The sequence below is a fragment of the Pantherophis guttatus genome, chromosome 1, assembly GCF_059756535.1.
Source record: "Pantherophis guttatus breed Tessera chromosome 1, ASM5975653v1, whole genome shotgun sequence".
Lineage (NCBI taxonomy): Eukaryota > Metazoa > Chordata > Lepidosauria > Squamata > Colubridae > Pantherophis > Pantherophis guttatus.
The window spans coordinates 197,105,567-197,126,562 of NC_142063.1; the positions used below are offsets into that span (position 1 = coordinate 197,105,567).

The 20,996-nt window shown below is 33.6% G+C and overlaps 2 protein-coding genes across 5 annotated transcripts in view; one reads left to right on the forward strand and one right to left on the reverse strand.

Annotated features, from left to right (window-relative positions):
- The window catches only part of MACROD2 (mono-ADP ribosylhydrolase 2), a 1,140,895-nt gene that overhangs the window by 1,050,664 nt on the left and 69,235 nt on the right, over positions 1-20,996 (reverse strand). The gene's annotated exons all lie outside the window — the stretch shown is intronic.
- FLRT3 (fibronectin leucine rich transmembrane protein 3) lies at positions 7,100-20,442 on the forward strand. The gene is made up of 3 exons (XM_034432400.3): positions 7,100-7,430; positions 14,157-14,910; positions 16,118-20,442. Exon 3 carries the CDS (start codon positions 16,170-16,172, stop codon positions 18,114-18,116), a length of 1,947 nt encoding a protein of 648 aa, XP_034288291.1. The 5' UTR covers positions 7,100-7,430; positions 14,157-14,910; positions 16,118-16,169; the 3' UTR covers positions 18,117-20,442.

Sequence of the window (20,996 nt, forward strand, 5' to 3'; positions counted from 1 at the left end):
AGCAGTGTCAGCTGGCGGCCCCCAGGGGGAGGGCCTTCTCTGTGGGGGCACCCACTATCTGGAACGAGCTACCCCCGGAGATACGGAGGATCCCGGATCTGCACACTTTCTGCCGTGCTCTTAAGACCCTCCTATTCCAGCAAACCTGCCTGGCCTAATTTTCTCCCTTTCTTTTAAATTTTTAAACTGAAATTTTAATTTGTTTTAAATTATTGGGATTTTTAATTGTCTTGGGCTAAATTATTTAATTTGGTTTTAAATTGTTTCTAACTTTTGTATTTCTGTATTTTATTCTGTGCCTGTTCACCGCCCTGAGTCCTTCGGGAGTAGGGCGGTATACAAATTTAATAAAACAAAACATAAAACATAATGCAAATATAAGTGATACGAATTCCAGCAGCATAAAACCAAGCAGGGTAAAGATCTACCTCATTGTTATATCATTAGATGAAGTATAGTGGAATGAGTTCTCACCCCAAAAGCAGGTGAAGCCCAAATGCTAGGCACTGATAATACCAAGCTAATACGCTTAGTGGCCAGTGTAATAAATAAGATGAAATCTGAGCCTGCTGGTCGTGTTATAGGTTTTATTTATGTTTTTTAGCTATGTGTTATTGTTGATCATGCTGACCTCTGACTTGTAAATGATAGTTAAGTTTTCATAAGTTTCAATCAGTGGTGGGTTGCTCCCAGTTCGGTCTGTCATCATACGTGATCTGCGCATGTGCAGAAGTACGCGCTTCCGCTGTGAATTGGTACTAAAGATAAGTGGAACCCACCCCTGGTTTTAACTATTTGGTCCAGTAAAGTTCTCATTACTGTTTTATTAAATGTTAATTATTATAATCACTAGCTTCCATTATCAGATAAATGACAGTTAAGTTTATTTTGATGTCATTATTGGTAGGAGGTATTGGTAGAAGGTACGAGGTACTATTGGAGGAGGTAGGATCATTATGTATGTTGCCCTGAGTTGAATAAAATGGTGAAAAAATAAAAATTTGAAGTGACATGGATAATGATCCCACTTCCTATTTTCCCTACAACAGCCCTGCAAGTGAGTTAGACTGAGTGAGGGTGGACTAGGCCAAAGTCACCCAGCCCGTTTTCCTGCCTCGGGGAGGACCAGTACCCACAGACTCCCAATTTCTAATCTAGCTCCTTAATCATTACTCCAAACTGATTATAATATTTTAAAAATATTTAGGGTTTTCACAATTGCTTTTACAGTGTGAACCAGGGAGTTTAAAAACAAAAATGTGTTCAGCACAAGTAGAAATTGGAAGAAATCTTGGGACACAGCTAAATTAAATTGGAACAAAATCAGTAAATCTTGACCATAATACAGGTAAAGATATAGGAAAAGGTTTTCCCTTTCCAGTCATGTCTGACTCTAGGGCACAGTGCTACTCTTAAGAATAATTCATTGAAACAGTTTAGAGGTCATGTAGTACAACCTAGGACTTCACACTGTATTTGTGTTGGAATTCTTTTCCAGTTATTTAAAGACAAAGGTATCAAAAATGAAGTATTTCTGCCAAGTAACCTTCTGAAATTCAATATAATCTTGCTGTGACGATATGCCCTCCAGACTGGTAATATACTCTCCAGATTATTGTTTATTCTTAATTTAAGGTAAGGCTGAGATTGATAGAGGAGAATGAGCAGAATGCTTAGAAAGTCTTAAAATGTCTGACTAGATGTAGACAAGGGTAGCCGTGTATTCTTTATTCACATTAAACTCTAGCATGGAGGATAGATTAGGCTTTCTTATAGATATCCAAGTTTGTTCAATAATTAAAATTCCTACAACTCGTACAAAATAAATTCCAGAGTTCATATATAAAAGAAGGCCATGGTTCAGTAAAATATTAAATAAATACCAGATGTTTTTACTCCATAAAGAGTATGTGGACTCCAAGGCTCACTGGAGTCCATTCACAATTATCTAAACCAAGCATGCTCAGTTTTTTTCAAGCAAGGGCCATACTTAGACCTTGAGCAACTTGTCAGAAACCATGTGCCAAACAACTGGTATGCTCAGAAAGAAAAAACCTGATTGAAGCAAGGACAAAATTTAAACTTGAAGTTATATTTAAGTTTAAATATAAATAATATTAATTTTAAATACAGTCAACACAACTTTTCAAGCATTTAATGTTTTTCTTCTACCTTGCTTAGAGAACAATATGAGGAATGCTGTTTTAGTTTTAGAAATACATGACACTTTGAAAAAAATTACATCCCCTTGATTTCTAAGTATTAATGCCTTAATGTTACATTAATATACAGCATATGGCCAGAAACCCTTCTATTCACAGCTTTTTTTTCCATAGAAAATATTTTATTCCTCAACATCATAATGGAAAATAGGAATCTTAATTGTTGTGAAACAGTTAGTGAGCCACTATGGATTTACAATCTAAGGACTTCTTTTTACTGTTTACTCATTAAATCGACTGACTAACTCTTTGGCTGATCTGTTCAGATGCGGAGAATTCTACATTATACAATAATGATTTATTATATAGATATTGTTGAGGGTTCAGTTTTCTGTCACAACAGTTCCTGTGGTCATTTGAGTTGACAGTTAAGCTTGTAAATGTAAATTGAAGAACAGTTTATAAAGAAGGTCTCCTGGAGCATGTGAATTTCTCCCAAATAACTAGGGAAGTGGGGGAGCGGAGAGAAATCCCATACTGTAGGGTTTTTTAAAAAAAAAAAAAAATTCTGTTGAGATTTTGGACTAGTGGCTTTTGCATATCTTGGAATCCTAAATTTCCCATACTGAATGTTTGAGAGTAAGACAGAAATCTCAGAGTCAAAGGAAGAGGCTTGAATGGAAAGCAATATTTATTTACTTATTTATTTATTTACTTATTTACTTATTTATTTATTTACTTATTTATTTTATTTAAATTTGTATACCGCCCTTCTCTTAGTGGACTCAGGGCGGTGCACAGCCAAGTAAAAAACATCCAATACAAAATTTAAAAATTTGAAAGAATTATACCCTTTGGCCAAAATTTAAGAACCTTTCGACTAAAACCCATTAAACAATTAAAAATCTAATATCTCAAAAACGGGAGGAATCCACACTAAACAGACCTAAAGATATGAACTTAGTCTGTTTATATTTTTGTATTATTATTATTTTAGCCTGAAAACAATAAAACAAAAATAACACAGAATTGATCAAGCTGGATGGGCTATTATGTGCTGCTTTTCTAAATACAAGGAGAAGCTGCAGTCAAAATCTCTTTATTCATCTAATACAGGAATATGAATAGGAACCCATGTTTCAACCCTTGAAACTCTATTCCAAAAGGCCCTCAAAACCTGGTTATCAGATCTGGGGCTCCCAGGTTTAGCTGGCTCCATCATTGAGATAACCATTCTTATTCTCCATCTACTGTTTGTGCATCTGTTTTTATAATATTTATTTTAATATGGATTTTTATTTTTATATCTGTTACTTTTGTATCTGTCACTGTATCTGGATGTTGTGCTCTATCCAGAATCGCCTTTGCTGATATGGGCAGCTATATAAATTTGATTAATAAGTAAAATAAATTAACCTGTAAAACATAGAAAACATTTACAATCCAATATGTATTCCATTTCAAATATGAACATAAACTGGATTTTACTCTAATAGTTTATAAAGTGGAGGTGCATGCCCAGAATCCTGCAATAGTTACTATGCTTCTACATCTGAATATATTTATTTTATTTTATTTTATTTTTATTTTTATTTGATTTATATGCGCCCTTCTCCAGAGACTCAGGGCGGCTTACAATGGGTTAAGCAATAGTCTTCATACTTTTGTATATTTTTTTATACAAAGTGAGCTTATTGCCCCCACAAACTGGGTCCTCATTTAACCTACCTTAGAAAGGATGGAAGGCTTCCACCTATTACTTTTCCTGCCCCGGTCGTTAAGTGAAGCCAGCTTCCTATTGACTTTGCTTGTCAGAAGGTCAGAAGTGGTGATCACGACATAGGACACAGCAACCATCTATGTCTGCTATCTTCTCTCCTTTATTCAATTAATACAGCATATCTTATACCACTGCTTGTGGCATTTTCATGATGGGCATGAGGAAAGAAAGATCAAATTTCTTAAAACCTAACCATCAAGAGTGAACTGATTGTTGATGGCTATATGTAAGCAGAGGAATGCATACATGAAAGTGATTTTTAGGAATGTAAAAAGACACGAGTGTAAATATAGGAGAGTCAAGACAGATGCAATCATGTGAATAAATTTATGCCACTACAGGTGTTCCTCAATTTACCATCACAATTGGGACTGGAATCTCCCCCAGCTAAGCAAAACAGTCATTAAGCAAGATGCCCATGTGACCACTTTGTTCAAAACTGTAATCCTGGCTCTCACAGTTGAGGTTGTTAAGTGGACAAAGCGAAAGAGGCACACAGGCTACAGAAACGAAGCCCAGATCTTAAGGATCGAAGTTTCATTTCTGCAGTCCACTGATGGAGTACAGTTGTCATCTGACATCTGCGATGGGCTGCAGAAATGAAGAAATGGTGAGGGGGCATGTTTTAGGGCAGCCAGCTAGGTGCATTAAAGAACCTCATTAGTTAAGGACTACCTGTATTTGCATGGAATGTTTGGACATAGACAGACAGATGTATGTTGACTGAAGTGTACTGGTACATAAGGAAGAACGGAATAAGTAAAGTGTCATTCAACACAAACTCAAACTCCTAGTGATTACATGGATTTATTTATTTTTTTCAAAAACATGAAAGGCTTTGCTATTATTTTCTTCCAATACCTTTGTTTTGTTTTGGGTTGTTTTGATAATTTCCTAGTTTAGTTTATAGCCCTGGAATTTCCCAGTGGTTTTGCATCCAAATGCAACTCTGGTTAGAACTTACTGAGCTTTTCCGAAATCATCTAAGGTCTGCTGGTAGATGGTATCTTCTAAAGTGAGTGGAATAGGGAGTCATGTCCAAAATATGAGTACCAGTACTAATATGCAGGTCATAAAAATTTAGCTGAAGGGAATTCAGATTTTTAGAAAGTTAAAGAATATTTTGATTCAATTTATTCTTAAACTACTGTTTCTGAATATAGAATTTATTATCTCTCAAATACTGCTAGACTCTAAACATAATTGACCAAATGGCTTTTTTCAAGAATTTGAAAGTATATTTCTTTACTTCAGTCTGTCCCCCGTAAGAGTTTCATAATGTTTAGTCTGTCATTCCCACATGCTGACACCTGGATTTGCACTGCACTGCCTGTCCCTTTTGTTAACTACTGCAGGCCAGGAGAAATAAAATACAAATTACATAAATAATTACTTCCCTGATACATAATGCCTCAATGCTACCTTATTTCACTTAACAGAGCCTCAACCTTCCCTGTGTTGTGATGTATGTTCTACCTTTACATATAGACAGTCAACAGATATTAAAGAATCTAAATAATAAAAGCAGAAATAAAGAGAAATCTCAATACTATTTTTTTAAAAAAAAATTTAAAAAACCATTTTAGTATTCTACAGCAGCTGTGACCTGGTAAAATCTAATTATTTCTCTAGGACCCATTGGAATTGTTCAAGAAGATTTGTTTCATTTCTAACTGATGCATTAAGCACTTGGCTAAGCTTCACTGACCAAGATAGCTGAATGTGCATTCTGCATATCTTTTTATGAACTTTCCAGTGATACATGTAGAGAAATTATATAACATGCACGATAACCTGTTGAACGATTTAAATGGACTAATGAGGATTCTATAACAGACGAAAAAGTATTTGCAGAATAGAAATTCCCCAAAGCAAACTATTGAAGAATATTCTGCAGTGAACATACTAAGCAAAAATCTGTTTTCTTCATTGATCAAAATATATGTAACGCTCTAAAGAGGACAGGGTTAAATGTTTTTACTTTTTCCTTTATCTCCCAATTATTTTAGGTCTGTAACTATTTTCATAGCTATGGATTCTTTAAATGATCAGATCTCTTGTGAAATAAATAACTTATTCCTCTTTTTTCTGATGCCAAGAACTGCCCTCTCTGAACATCAGATTAATGCAGGATGCTTATAAGGTTTGAACACAGAGAATGCAGCAAAATACCGGTACTTGAAGGCTGTCTACAAGTGACCAGATTTAGGATCAATACATTGGAAAGACATGCTGATGCTGGGAAAGGAATTACAATCTAGTTAATAAATTACTAGTGAAAGATAACTAGATTGCAGTGAGAAAACATAAGATATATTCAAACAGTCTTATCATAGAGATAAGGCATGATTGTCTACAATGCTTTATCTGTTCTAACAAGAATTTCCAACTACACAGCCTGAAATCAGCAGTCTGAACTGAGCATGAACAAAAACATGGATAGCTGAAAGTGTTTCCAATTTCCATGCATTTCACTAAGTCATGAAAACTCTTCCACAATATTTATTTTAGTTTTCAAGGTTGTTCACTTGACAGTTTTTATTTTTTTCCAAAAATGCTTCTGATGCAGTTTCAACCTCCATGTTTGATAAAAATAAAACACTGTCAAAAAAAAAGTCCACTTTATATTTTCAGAGAATCTGTAAAGAGATTCATCTGCTTTTGTTCCTTCATGGTAAATATTAAAACTGCGTAAAGTACCAAATATCTCCTCAAATGAATTCTAAACACTAACCTTTTTCTCTCGTTTAAAAAAAAAAGTTTATGACCTAAGAAGCTATTAAGAAAAGTCGCTGATAAATTCTGCCGCAATTTAAAATTATATAATCTTCAAACAAAATCTTAAAGCCTATGATAGGGTTAGTGGAATGACCGATATATGCAACCAATTAATAATTGTAATGTAGTTTTCAAATTGTGCCCAGTCTAAATATAATATCCCCAACTATGTCAAAACAAATTCCCCCATCTGGGTATCTATGTAGTATGTTGCCAAATGTACTCGTTTGAAGATGACTTAAATGTTTGAGGCATAGCTAACTCTGGTGAACAGTTAATTCAGTTCATTTACTTGTTTTGGCACACAAATCTTGATTTGCCTTCTCTGACGCCCTCTGGTGTCTGTAGCCTACTCTGGATTGCCTGCTTATTCAGATGCCTTCTGAAGCAGAGCCAAAGCCATACCCACTGATGACATCACCTCTTTACTCAACCACTGTTAGGTGAAAGCTTTAACTTCAGACTTTGGAGGTGGGCTGCACGCACGTAACTGGAATGCAATCCCCCCTCGCTCTTTCTTAGTGAGGGAGAAGGAAACTGACACAGTGAAAGCGCCTACAACAGCTTGCTGATGCTGCTTTTTGTCTGTGGTTTCTGAAATGGAGAGGCTTTATACCCATGCTGGAATTACTAGGGTCCTGCGTTTATAAATGGAATTTCTAGATTTGTTGCTGCTTTCTTTTCTTTTTTTTTCCTACTGCAGCCTGCTGGTAAGTATTTTCACTGCTTTTTTTATATATAATTTGTATTCAAGTTTGATTCAGAGATTATTACATTTAATTACATTGCATGAGGAACGAAAAATAAGGAGCGTGCAGAGATGGTTTCAAAACAATAATGAAATGTAAAAAGAGTATAACTATATGAGGGTTTTTTTTTTTTAAAAAAGCTGATGGTTTAAAAACTGTGTTCAAACTGGAGCTTTGTGGTTTAAAACAAACGTACCTAAATAATCAAATGGCAGACTTTGCTGTTGCATTCAACAAAATGCTAAAGAGCATAGAGATCACACAAAAAATCAAACGTGTATATTTTCTGCTATCTCCAACGCTGTATATGAGGCATGTGTGTTCCCTTAATACTTATTTTTACAGCTAAACAAGGAGACCAATAGTTCTTTAAAAAATGAGTGCTCCGTTCAAGAGCCAACATCTTAGTCTTCTTGGAAGAAGTTTTATTATTCTTGGAAAAGGATAGACAAACAGCTACACCTAGATTTTAAAACTTGCATTACTACTGAAATCCCATATTTGATGCAATCTAAACCTAAGGCAGACTAACATACATGCACACAAATACTCACCACATGTACACACACACACACAAACATGCACATACAGCAATCTTTCTTCAGTGTGATGCCAAAATGCATAAATTATTTGACCTGCATTACAAGCCAATAAATCTAGCTACATAAATTAAGTCAATAACTCTAATGATACTTTAGAATGAAATAGAGATTGCCACATGGTTTAAAAAAAAAACAGTAGTCTAGGAATTTTGTATGAAAAGCTTTTGCCATGGTTTATTTTCTGGAAACCCAGTGTCTTCCATGTTGTAAGAACAGATTATGACTATAATTCTAAAATTATAAATACAGGATTTATATTTAAGTTGAAATGTTAGAACATGTATGCAAAAAAACAGGATGGGGTTTTAAAAGGCCTACCATTCCAACATATTCATTTAAAGCTATTTTTAAAAAGGAGAAAAATTAAATGTAAGGCTTAGTTGCTACTGGCTTTACAGAAAATTGTCTAATTGTAATAGCTTTCTCCTTCATTAACTGAATAAATTAGAATTGATAATATATTACTTGAAATCCTGATTAAACTATAATCCAGTGTTCATTTATTTATTTAGCAGTAAACCACACAGAGCTGTAATCTCGGCAGACAGACATAGTCCTGTGTTTCGCTCATTATTCCCTATGAAAAAAAGTATAAATGGCTTTCTAAACTAGTATAAATTCACACTGAATGGCTTCCTGTATGTGTAAATCACTAAGGAACGGGCTAGCTACATACTTATATACATATCCATACAGAGCTTAAATCTGCGCAAGAGCTGTGTTTATATTTGTGAGCATGGAAAATAAGTGTACTGAAAACACTTCTCCACTAAGAAACAGTCTCATGTTTTGTAAGTCCCTGAACCTAAAAATCAGTAAGTAATTTAAGATTTTAGGTAAAAGGTTTATTCCAATTGCTACTTTAGAAGGATCACTCAAAGTTGATTTAAGTGCAATAAATTAGAATCAGTTGGTAAGCACTGAATTTAAAACCAGCATTATCTATGACTAACTACTTAATTTATCAGGGTGAAAAGCCTGTTTCACTGATTGTTTTAAATATTAATACAAATCATCTAGAAGTTAAATGCTTTGCATTAACTATTATTAAATGCAAAAGTCACTAGATAATTAAAAACTACCATAATGAAGTTTTAAAAGGTGGTAGAAAGAAAATGGTTTTCTTACTTTTTTTGAAGCAATTATTCTTCTCTAATATAATTTGAGAAAAGTTAAGTTGTAATTTGGAATCCAACACAGACTTGATAATTCAAACCTATCTCTACAATCCTAGACCTATAAGACACTCTAGTTCCAAAGCAATATGAATTTCAAGTCATTTATATAGGACTAGCTCTTCATGTTTTAGGAAAAGTTTTAGTATGTGCCATAAAAGCAGGATTACTAGTATTTATCTTGATATAGTTAATGTTGGACTGAATAGATAAACATATCTATTTTAGCTTCTGAATATTTTAGCTTCCAACATTCCAGATATCAAAGTTGAGAACAGTGGATTCATATTCATAAGTTATTATACTGAAAAAGAATTTCCTCAGTTAGTTTCAACTTCAGGAACTATTCATCACGTAAGATTTCTTTCCCTTCACAGCTTTTCTTCTAGTTCTATCATCTTTTCCGTTAAGGAATACTGTCCATCTACTGATATCAAACCTTATTTTTATTATTGAGATCTTCAAACTGCATGTTTAGAGTGCAATCTCCCTCTAAAATTAGTGTAACAGAATAGCCACCATGAGAAATAAATGCTTTTTGCCCTGTGTACTCGTTCCTCTGGAATCTTCCACTCTCTGCCTTCCAGAAGCCTTTGTGATTAAAGCAGTGAAACGAGACAGTTGCATTAAAAAGGAGAGAGAGCTTTGCAGTTGCTGTGTAGAGATTTCTTGCAGTGTGTGCTACCCCCCAGCGGGCAGAATTTCTGTGTTCAAGTTATAGCAACAGTCTTAGCTTATTGGAATACAGAGTACTGTCCTTTAACTTAAACAACTAATCTATTAGATAATTTCTTTTGTTTTTCTTTTAAAATTTAAATTAAACTATAGAGAAAGAACCTATAATTTCTGTACACTAAATAATGGGATTTGTTGAACAACAGCAATGCTCCTTTTTGTGCATCGGAAGTTGAACTCCAACTTAATTTAACTGCATCAGATTCTGATTATTTCTCAGATCTTAATCACATGGACCTCCCATGATTTCAAATAATTTTACTCCTACAGAAGCGTTCTTGCAATCACTATCTAAGCAATTGACGTAACTATAAAATTAAAACCTAAAATTAACAAAACGTGTTCCAACCTTCAGCAATAAAATATATACTAGAAATCTGGTAGTATTACATTAGAACTTAGTATTTGGGAAATAAACTAACCAAAAATATATAATAAGGTAGGAATAAATGCTATATAAAGTATGAAGAACTAGAAAAAAAATTATTTGGTTGGCATCTCTTTTAAGTCAGGACCAAAGGTCAAGTGTTAAAGGTTCATTCTAGGTATATACTAACCAATATTTACAAAATTAAATATTTTTAAGACCAATCATGGCAATTGTTCTCTAACATTTGGATAAATTAAACTCAGAAATTTTTGAAAGATAATCAAAGTTGGGAAAAGTTGAAATTCTAAACAGTAACTTGGAACTGATCCCATTGAACTTAAGATACAAAGAATTTTAGTATAAAATAATAAAATAAGTCCTAAGTTTATTGATCTGCCAATAAAGCCTGCTAAATAGATTGATGCTATATTTGGAAGGGAAAGGATTTGGGATAATGCTGTAATTTCTCCTAAAATAGGAAAAGTGGTTTTTTGTTGTTGTTGATTTGTTTGTCATTTGTCTTTGGTTTTTGCTTATTTGTTGCTTTTACATATGAACAATATTTCAGTATTTTTCATGCTTTCAACAAATAAAAAGCTTAATTTTTTGAGTGCAATTTATATTTTGTTTAAAAGCTGCATTTTTATAAATAAAGTTATATTTTTTGTACCAGACAATTTTTAATACAAGAAATTGAATTTCTATCATTTTTAGGATGACATGCTGAGATAGAAGATATCTCTGCTCACATTGTTTTATTATTTATAGGAGTCTAAAATTCTGGGAAAGCCATTGGCATCAGAATTTATTATTAAAACAATTGAATGAAAACTGTGAGCAAATCCTTATATCTCAGGAAGAAACAATAGCTCTATGTACTGCTTATTTGCATAAGCCAAAGAAAACATCATTGAAATAAGAGAAAGATATAGAGGGTTACTTCTCAAGAAAGCTTTCCAATCTTTTGCCCCAAGCAGGATATTTTAACCTCCTTGTCCAATACATATATAAAAAAAGAACTAGCTAGCTTTCTGAAATACTATGTTTGTATAAATCTCACAGGCAGTATAATTAGAAAACCTGTTATTATTATCAACTGCATAATAATTTAAGAAAGCAATTTGATGCATTTTATTTTCAATGCTGCTAAGTCATGTTTAACTAAAATATCCTAATAAGACTGTTTTATAGCCAGAAAAGTTTACTAGTGATTCTAGAATGATTAATCAAAATCCATATAGGAATTAATATACCTGAAGACAAAATAGGAGGAGACATTTTCCTTAATCTACAAGCACTAAACCATAAATCAGATAGATACACAAAACAATTAGTTTTGTACAGATAGGTGAATTAATTCTACTTATTATCATGTTGACAGCCAAAAGATATATGTTTTTCCAAAACACTGCTGTGGATTGTAGCTAGAATGAATTCAGTCTACCATACCAGAATATCAATAATGAGCACACATATACAGCCATATATTATCTAGAATATACATGGATATTCTATTTCCTAAAATACTGCCTCACAGGTCTAGATAGAACTATATGACAATAAGAACAATTCACCTTAATTCTTAGAAGAAATACATCTTTTTGTGCAATGCAGTAAAATAACGAGTACTTTTTAGATATAAATAGGGTTGTTGTGGACTAGAGCATTCAGGATTTCATTTTTCTCCTGTTTTGTTCAAGATTAATGTTCCCTTTCAAATTTGTAGGCCTCAGTTTGATGCTAGAAAAAAACCTGGCCACAGTGTCTCTTAACAGTGGGAGACATTTCTCTTTTCATCTTGCAAACTCAGCTATAAATGACCTGATGTCAAATAATATGTAAGGACACCACCAGAAAAAAAGGCAGTACTGAACAAGGCAACAAACTTCTATTCTGTTGGACAGATCACTTGGCTTTATTATGCAAACACGTTCTCAGCATTAACTTGAAACATAAAGGATCTCTTGGAATTCCAGGATAATAGATTAAGGGAAAAGTAAAGAAAACTGTACCTCTTTCTAATTAAGAGAAACGAGAGAATACACATTTTTGAAACAATCTTTTCTTTCCTTCAGGGAGATTTACTTCATTTTGTCTTCTTGTTTTCAGATAATTTTGAGGAAAAGATTTCTAAATTCAAGAACTATATTGTATTGCCTTCGTTTTAATCCAACACTATGGTTAATATAATAGTGGCAGTACATCAGAGATTGAATATTAAACAGTAGACTGGAAGAAAAATTATAAGCATATGAAAATAGACATACAGTTCATTTTCAGTTCATAAAACCAAGCTTTGCTTTCTTCAACTCAAGCAGAAATATATTTTTATAGTTTTCTCATTTTCCTTAAAAGATACCTCATTAAGTTTGTCTTCCGTGTTAATTATAGTATTAAAGCTTTACTATGGTGTGTATGTGTGTATGTGTGTGTATAAAAACCCTCTGTGCAAAACTTATTTGGAACTATTTTTCACAAACAAATATTATGAAACATTGAAAGAAATGTGTCCATTAACAAACAAACGTGGATTACAGAGTTAAAACTGATTATAAATTGAATGAATTATAAATATCAAAACTGTTTTTCCCAAAAGCTATATAGTTTAACAATTGAGACAATTTGTTAGTGAAGTGAGCAATGTTTTCTGCTTTCTTTCTAATCTCTGAGATTTATTTTTTCATTTTATTTGACAATTATTAATCTAAATATTTTTTACTGGTTTTTCTGAAATATTTTGTATTGATAATTTTATTTTATATTTTATTTAATGAATCTGCATATCTTAAGAACCTGTTTTCATCATTGTTAAAATAATCAAATCATTAGGTTAGTACATGCATAATTAACCATTTTAAATAGGTTTTAAAGTCATAATCTAAGCAATTTTGATTCATTTTGCAGAAATATTTTTAAAAACTATAAAAGCTTTACTAGTCTTTTAACCATACAGATATTTATACCCTGTATAAATGACTAACAGTAAAAATATTAGTCAGCATAATCACCTAGTATTTTGGGATTAGAAATTTGAAACTGCAACGGGAGAACTGCATTATGATTTTGAAAATGTCCTATTAAATTTATTTGAGTTTATTTCATAGTGTGATTCAGACTGTAGTTTAATCATATAAGTAGACTTATGATCTGCAGATGAAAAAGTAGTCTACCCACATTCATACATAACTTAATTTACATAACTCTTCTCAGAATGGCAATCTTTTTTCCTATGCATCGCAATCTAGCTTGTTACAAATCAGATAGTAAGAAATGAAAATAAAAATATTTTTCACTTTTAAAAAGTAATACAATGGTACAAAATACTGATAACAGTCCAAAATATCACCAAGATATAGAAAACGTAGTGTGCTTTTCAACTTAACTGTATCCTTTAAAAATATTCTACCTTTCTGGCTGCTGCTTCCAGCAAAGGAAGAACTTTCTAAAGAATTCAGAAGGAATTCAACAAGAGAAAATATTAAGCCCAGCACAATATTGCAAAAAGCTACTGAATTTTTAAAAAATGCTTTTGAATAATTTAAACTATAGGTGTTGCCTTTTCCTTGAAAGTAGAACATCATAAATAGAAGCATACAGGTCATTCAAGAACCTTGGCCACATCTTTAAAGTCACGTGTTATGTTCGTCAGTTTCCTTGTGCTTTGTTAACTCAAGCTCATAAAATCATGTTTTGGTTGGAGTCTTCATGCAATAGCTGAAGTGATTTTTGTTTTAAATCAATGTTCAAAAACCCTTAATAATTTATATCCGATGGCAACTAATTTATTTTTATTACTTTTTTTTAGGCAAGGATTGAGTGAAATATCTGAGAAAGTTCCTTGTTATTTGCATTAATTTTTATTTCTTCAAGAAGAAAAGCCTCTGAATTAAAATCAAATTCCTGCCAAAAGGAGTGGGCACCTGGAAATACAGACAGAATGAAGAAATACTTTAAACTGGAAATCCTGACCAAGTTCTAAATAAAACACAGAGCCCATCAAACATGGATTTATCAGAAAATACTTGCTGCTTAAGGTTTACAGCTGAATGATTCTGGACCAAAAAAAGATCCTCGATTTAATGAAGAAGCCATCATAATTTAAGCCTTACACCACAAATAATTATATAGACATGGAACTGACCATCTCTAGCTATACAACGCGGAAAAGCTTCTGAGAAATTACAAAGAATGCCATTTTTATTAAGGATATTAAACCAAAACAAAAAAAATTCTTCACATGCAGACTTAAAAGAAGGAAAATCCTCTCCCTCTTCTTAGAACTGTTCTTCCAGCAGAGTAACAGGACTGTAAAACTTTTCTCTTAGTAACTGGATGTTTTTAGGTTCCATGTTCAAACTTCATAGAAAACACTTATTGAATATAATGGAGCTCACCTGGAAATACACTCTTACCCAGAAGAATAATTTAATGTATTGATGTAAAAGAAGTACAGTTATGAGAACTAAACAATTTATTTCTCCCAAGTCAACCTTTTTTTGGAAAACTGGGTGTCCATTGGATTAGTAAGCACAAACTATTCCCTCATATATTTAAATAAGGTAAGAACAGTAATAATAAATTATTTTGCCAATTAGTACAAACTCCACTGTCATGCTAGAAAATGGTATCAAGAAAAATATAAAAGATTGACCATACAAAATTAAAGAATATTTCCTTCTATACAGAACCCAGATGCAAGCAGTATTAAAGAAGCTGGGTTTCAGTCCTTACTGTAAGATTTGTACAGCAACGCTATTTGCTAAAATAGCTAATTTAGCAGCTATGTAGTATAGGAAACTGGATTGGAACATTATTGTATTAATGTCTGAAAAAAACATTTCAATAAGTTTGATTCAGTTTTTTCTTAATTTCATACAACAGTATAACAAATTAACTAGCATTAGTTTATAACAAGCTAATAATTATAATGCATTATATATTGACATTATTTACTTGTTTTAGTAAAAGTCATCAGTATGCTGATGATCGACAAAAAGGGTGTTTAATGCATGTTCATATCTCTATTATAAATAAAACCTCCATTGCTGTCACTAAAGTTGAACTATTCCTGGTTTGCATGCAGCATATGACCAAGGCCCAAGTAGAAAGCAATATGGATTTGGTTTGCAGAGATGTTTCAGCAAAACAAGTGGGACTGCTGCACACATTTCATGATGATTCATGAAAGTTTATTCAGCTGTACATTGATTATTATGTGCTATCTAGTCACTGTCAATCGTAATGACCACATAAACTTTCTGTGATCACTTGTATGTACATTTCTGAAAGTTACAAATTTAATCATGTGATAAATGACAAATTTACTATCCCAAAACCCACATCTCAGATATGTGAAGCAGATACTCTATCCAAAGAACTGTGAGTTGATCTATCATATACAGCTCTCTAAAATTTCTGGGGTGGGCGAGATGATTATTCTGACTTTTGCCAAAATGACAGGATAAATTCTGAAACATAACATTCTAAAGCACAGCAGAATAAAATCTGGGGATAACAAGGAACAGAATAAAATTTGTTGGAATTAATTATGCCCTTGTTTTTTATAAGGAAACCCATTCTTACATTACTATAATTCAAGAAGTCCTGTGTGTGTGCGTGTGTGTGTACATACATACATACATATCAAGGAATACAATAGCACATTTTCCTGGAAAAATATGCATCCTATATTTTTAAGATAATTTCTGTCTTGTTTCAAAGTAGTATTTACCCTCTGCATTCTATTAATCTGATTTTCTTTCCTAGGTTATTGAAAATTAAACACCAGTTTGTGTGCAACTCTCACTGCAATTTGACCATGATCAGTGTAACCTGGAGCTTCATCCTTATTTGGACAAAGATAGGGCTGTTGCTGAAAATGGCACCTCATTTTGCCAGTGCCAAACCATGCCCTTCTGTGTGCCGCTGTGATGCAGGATTCATTTACTGCAATGATCGTGACTTGACTTCTATTCCAACTGGGATTCCAGGGGATGCTACAACTCTTTACCTTCAGAACAATCAAATTAATAATGCTGGGATTCCTTCAGAGTTAAAAACTTTAATAAAAGTAGAGAGAATTTATTTATATCACAACAGCTTGGATGAATTCCCTATCAACCTTCCAAAATACGTCAAAGAATTGCATTTGCAAGAAAATAACATAAGGACAATTACTTATGATTCACTGTCACAAATTCCTTATCTAGAAGAATTGCATTTGGATGATAATTCTGTTTCTGCTGTTAGTATTGAAGATGGAGCCTTCCGGGATAATATTTATCTCAGACTACTTTTTCTTTCTCGAAATCACCTTAGCACCATTCCCTGGGGCTTGCCTAAAACAATAGAAGAGCTGCGTTTGGATGATAATCGCATTTCCACAATTTCAGAGCTGTCCCTTCAAGATCTTACAAATTTAAAACGTCTAGTTTTAGATGGAAATCTCTTAAGCAATCACGGATTAGGAGACAAGGTCTTCACAAATCTAGTCAATTTAACTGAACTCTCACTAGTTCGTAATTCTCTTACAGCAGCTCCAATAAATTTGCCAGGCACAAATCTGAGAAAGCTTTATCTACAAGAAAACCATATCAATCATGTACCACCTAATGCTTTTGCATATCTACGACAATTATATCGATTGGATATGTCAAACAACAATCTCAGTAATTTACCTCAGGGTGTCTTTGATGACCTAGACAATATAACCCAGTTGTTTCTTCGCAACAATCCTTGGCGCTGTGGGTGCAAAATGAAATGGGTTCGTGATTGGCTACAGACCTTGCCTCTCAAGGTTAATGTACGTGGACTGATGTGTCAAGCACCAGAAAAAGTGCGGGGCATGGCTATCAAAGATCTCAACAAAGAGCTATTTGATTGCAAAGATGAAGATGTTGTAAGCACGATCCAAATTACTGCTTCAATACCAAACACGTTATATCCTGTGCAGGGACACTGGCCCATTTCTGTGACCAAATCTCCTGAAATAAGGACTGTTAATCCACATAAAAATTACAGAACAGCTTCCCCAGCACAGGAAATCATTACCATTGTTGTAAAATCTGTAAGCACGGAGACTATTCACATTTCTTGGAAAGTTGCACTACCCATGACTGCTCTGAGACTTAGTTGGCTCAAAATGGGTCACAGCCCAGCCTTTGGATCTATAACTGAAACCATTGTTACAGGGGACCGAAATGACTACCTGCTCACTGCACTTGAGCCAGATTCCCCATACCGTGTATGCATGGTTCCCATGGAAACCAGTAACATCTATCTATATGATGAAACTCCTGTCTGTATAGAGACCGAAACTGCTCCTCTTAGAATGTACAATCCTACAACAACCCTAAACCATGAACAAGAGAAAGAACCATACAAAAACTCTAACTTGCCCTTAGCTGCCATCATAGGAGGTGCAGTGGCTCTGGTAGCTATAGCATTGCTTGCTTTAGTCTGCTGGTATGTCCACAGAAATGGTTCCTTGTTCTCAAGAAATTGTACCTATAGCAAAGGACGGCGAAGAAAAGATGACTATGCTGAGGCTGGAACTAAGAAGGACAATTCCATTCTAGAAATCAGGGAGACTTCTTTTCAGATGATCTCTCTGAACAATGAGCAAGTGTCTAAAGAGGAGTTTGTAATACATACCATATTTCCACCTAATGGGATGAATCTATATAAAAACAACCACAGTGAAAGCAGTAGTAACAGAAGCTACAGAGACAGTGGTATACCTGATTCAGATCACTCACATTCATGATAGTAAGAAAATGGAAGACTTGGGGTAGTTACTTTTTCTCACAAAGGAAGGCAACTTTACTGGTTGCTGGAGTACTACGGAACACTGGATTAAAAGACTGTATAAGCAATGTATTGTACATTTGCCATATAATTTATATTTAAGAACTTTTTATTAAAAGTTTCAAATTTCAGGTGACTGCTGCGATTAATGTAGCAAGGATGCCTGAAAACAATTCTATATTTTAGTATTTTTTAGTAATTTGTACTGTATTTTCCTTCCTACTATTGAAATTACAAACCATTTAACTTTTGTGTTCAACTGAGTAAGATGACTTGTTGACTGTGAAAGTGAATTTTCTTGCTGTGTTGAACAATCAGGACTGCTACATTTGAGATCCTTGTAAGTATAAGCACAGGCCATATTCACTTTGGTATCCGTTAAAGGCGTTTTAAAAAATGGCTACAAAATTGATAAAAATACAATCCTGGGTATATTAAACCAATGAGCATTTAGTAAATCAAATAGCAAAGTAGTGGGCAATACCGGTTTATATAGTTATAAACAATAAAATAGCTGTTGAAAACTACAAGTAATTGAAATCTCATAAGGCAGATGTATTCAAGCACATTTCATTGATGCAAAGAGAGATGTGCCTGAAAAAGGTTTTTTTTTTAAAAAATAGAAAAACCACTGTATTACAGGAGGGTGTTCTGCTAAACCATTCAAAGCCAGACAAAGTTAAATAGGATTGAAATTTAGAACACTTCAATTGTCTGTTCAGACAAATCTGGACAGGGAGAGTAAATCAAGATGGGGGAACACCACCCCTTCTTCTCATTGTTCCCTGTCCAGTATCTCCCACTGGCCTACCCACCTTCCTGATTTTCCAATATCTCCTTTCTTTTCCTTTAGCTGCTGCTGCCAATATCTCAATGAGACATATCCCACAGTGTCTCAGCTTTCTCAGTCTTTCCCTTTTTTCCCTTCGGTCAATTCCTTATGGTTGGTTTCCTCACCACCCCTTACATTACTTCTTCTTGGACAAAACAATACCAATTCATTCTGTGCGTGGACCAATATGCATGTTTCAGTTTGGATAAGGAGTACCTGAAACCATCTCTTTCATGCAGAGAATGTTTTGCATGTGTCCTGTCCCAATCTTGTCATTACTAAACAAAATTGTACTTGTGTCTAATTGTTAAAATAATGATTGTATCTGTGGAAACCAGAAAGCAAAATGTAAAAGTTTCCTAAATGTCTTAAAATCGAAAAGAAAAAAACTTTTAAAACCTATGTACCCTCTAGAACCTGTATAATAGAGACAATTCTTTTAATCTCACTAAAGCATATATTTAACTGAATATCCAGTTAAATATATACAACACAGATGCGTACATATTTCAACTGTCATCAAAAATATTGCCCATTATTGTCATAATTATCTGGAAATTTCTTAATAGACATGAAAGTGAAGACATGTTCACCTACTTAGCTATGATATATTTTAATACCCAAGATATTTTGTTGCTGTAATATTTTCCCCCCAATGAAAACCAAAGTGCATTTTACACCCTTTGGCCAATCTTGTATGTGCCTTTATCAAAGTCAGATGTATTCCATTTTTAATTGGAAACAAAGTTTTCACAAATATAAAGTTAACCATAGAAAGATATTAGTCTTAAAGCTTAATAAACTATAGAATGAAGTACAGAAAAATAAGTGCTCTTCTTATCCTCTGTACAGTACACATACGTGTGTGTGTGTGTGTGTGTGTTTTAAAAAAGTGCTACATGATGGAATACCTTCAAATTTCCATTCTGCACTGAACCATCTTAAGAAAATTATGGGAACAAATCTGAATGATTGCCTGCATCTACAGAAAAGCATAGTATTTAACAAGCATTCTTCTCTGAACATTTTATTACAAAACAGAAAGAAACAGGATATACAGAAAGAAATAAGTTAAGTGGGACAGGTTCAGATCCTTCTGTTATTACGATTTCTGAGCTTTTTGGCTAGTCATTATCTTTAATACCATCTACTTCACTAGTAGGGCTATTGTAGAGCAAGAGAGAAAATTATTTTACAGACTGGGCTGCATTTACCGTGGGGGAGGGGGGAGGGGATTGTCCTTTTTTTTTTCTTAAGGGGTAGTAAGGCGTTTTCCACAGTGATTTTTTTTTCTCCTGCCGGAAACTGGACCTGCAATATTCAGTGATTTGCCACTAAATTTTGGTGTTGCAACCCAGGGGGGCTCTTGGGACCCAGTGTGGCCCACTCTTGTCCTCAAAGAAAGTTTGGATACAAATGTATTAAAAATAAATTGTATTGATCTGAGCATTAACCTGAGTCTATCTGTTGCTTCCTATGCTATTGAATTCTTATATGAACCAAAGGTGAACCCGAAAATCTTGAACGTGAGAATTTGTGTATACTATTCTCAAGGGGAATCAACTGTCCCTATATTGATAGCAAAAAATCTGTTTGCCCACTCTTTATGAAACAGTAAATAGAAGGTGTGATATTATAAATTTGGTGGGCCAATTATCAATGTTTTTATGTCTTCAGTCTTTTTTAAAACTGTCTTAATGCAATAGTGTCAAAGGTTTCTAATATACAGGCTATCATCACTCTTACAATTCTTTTTTTTCATTTCTGGATAGGGTTGTGGGTGGAATATTCTGCAGTAATTTCAGTCGTTTCTGGGGAAAGGGTCTAGGAAGATGCTGCTGAAAATTTCAACTTCAAATAAATAAATAAATAAATAAATAAATAAGCAAGCATTGGTCAATAAAGATTCACAGAGTTCTATACTGTCCCCCTGCACTCCACATCTATATGTAACTTTTTGGGGGTGATTTGGTGTTTTGAGAAACTTAATATCACTATGACACTCTC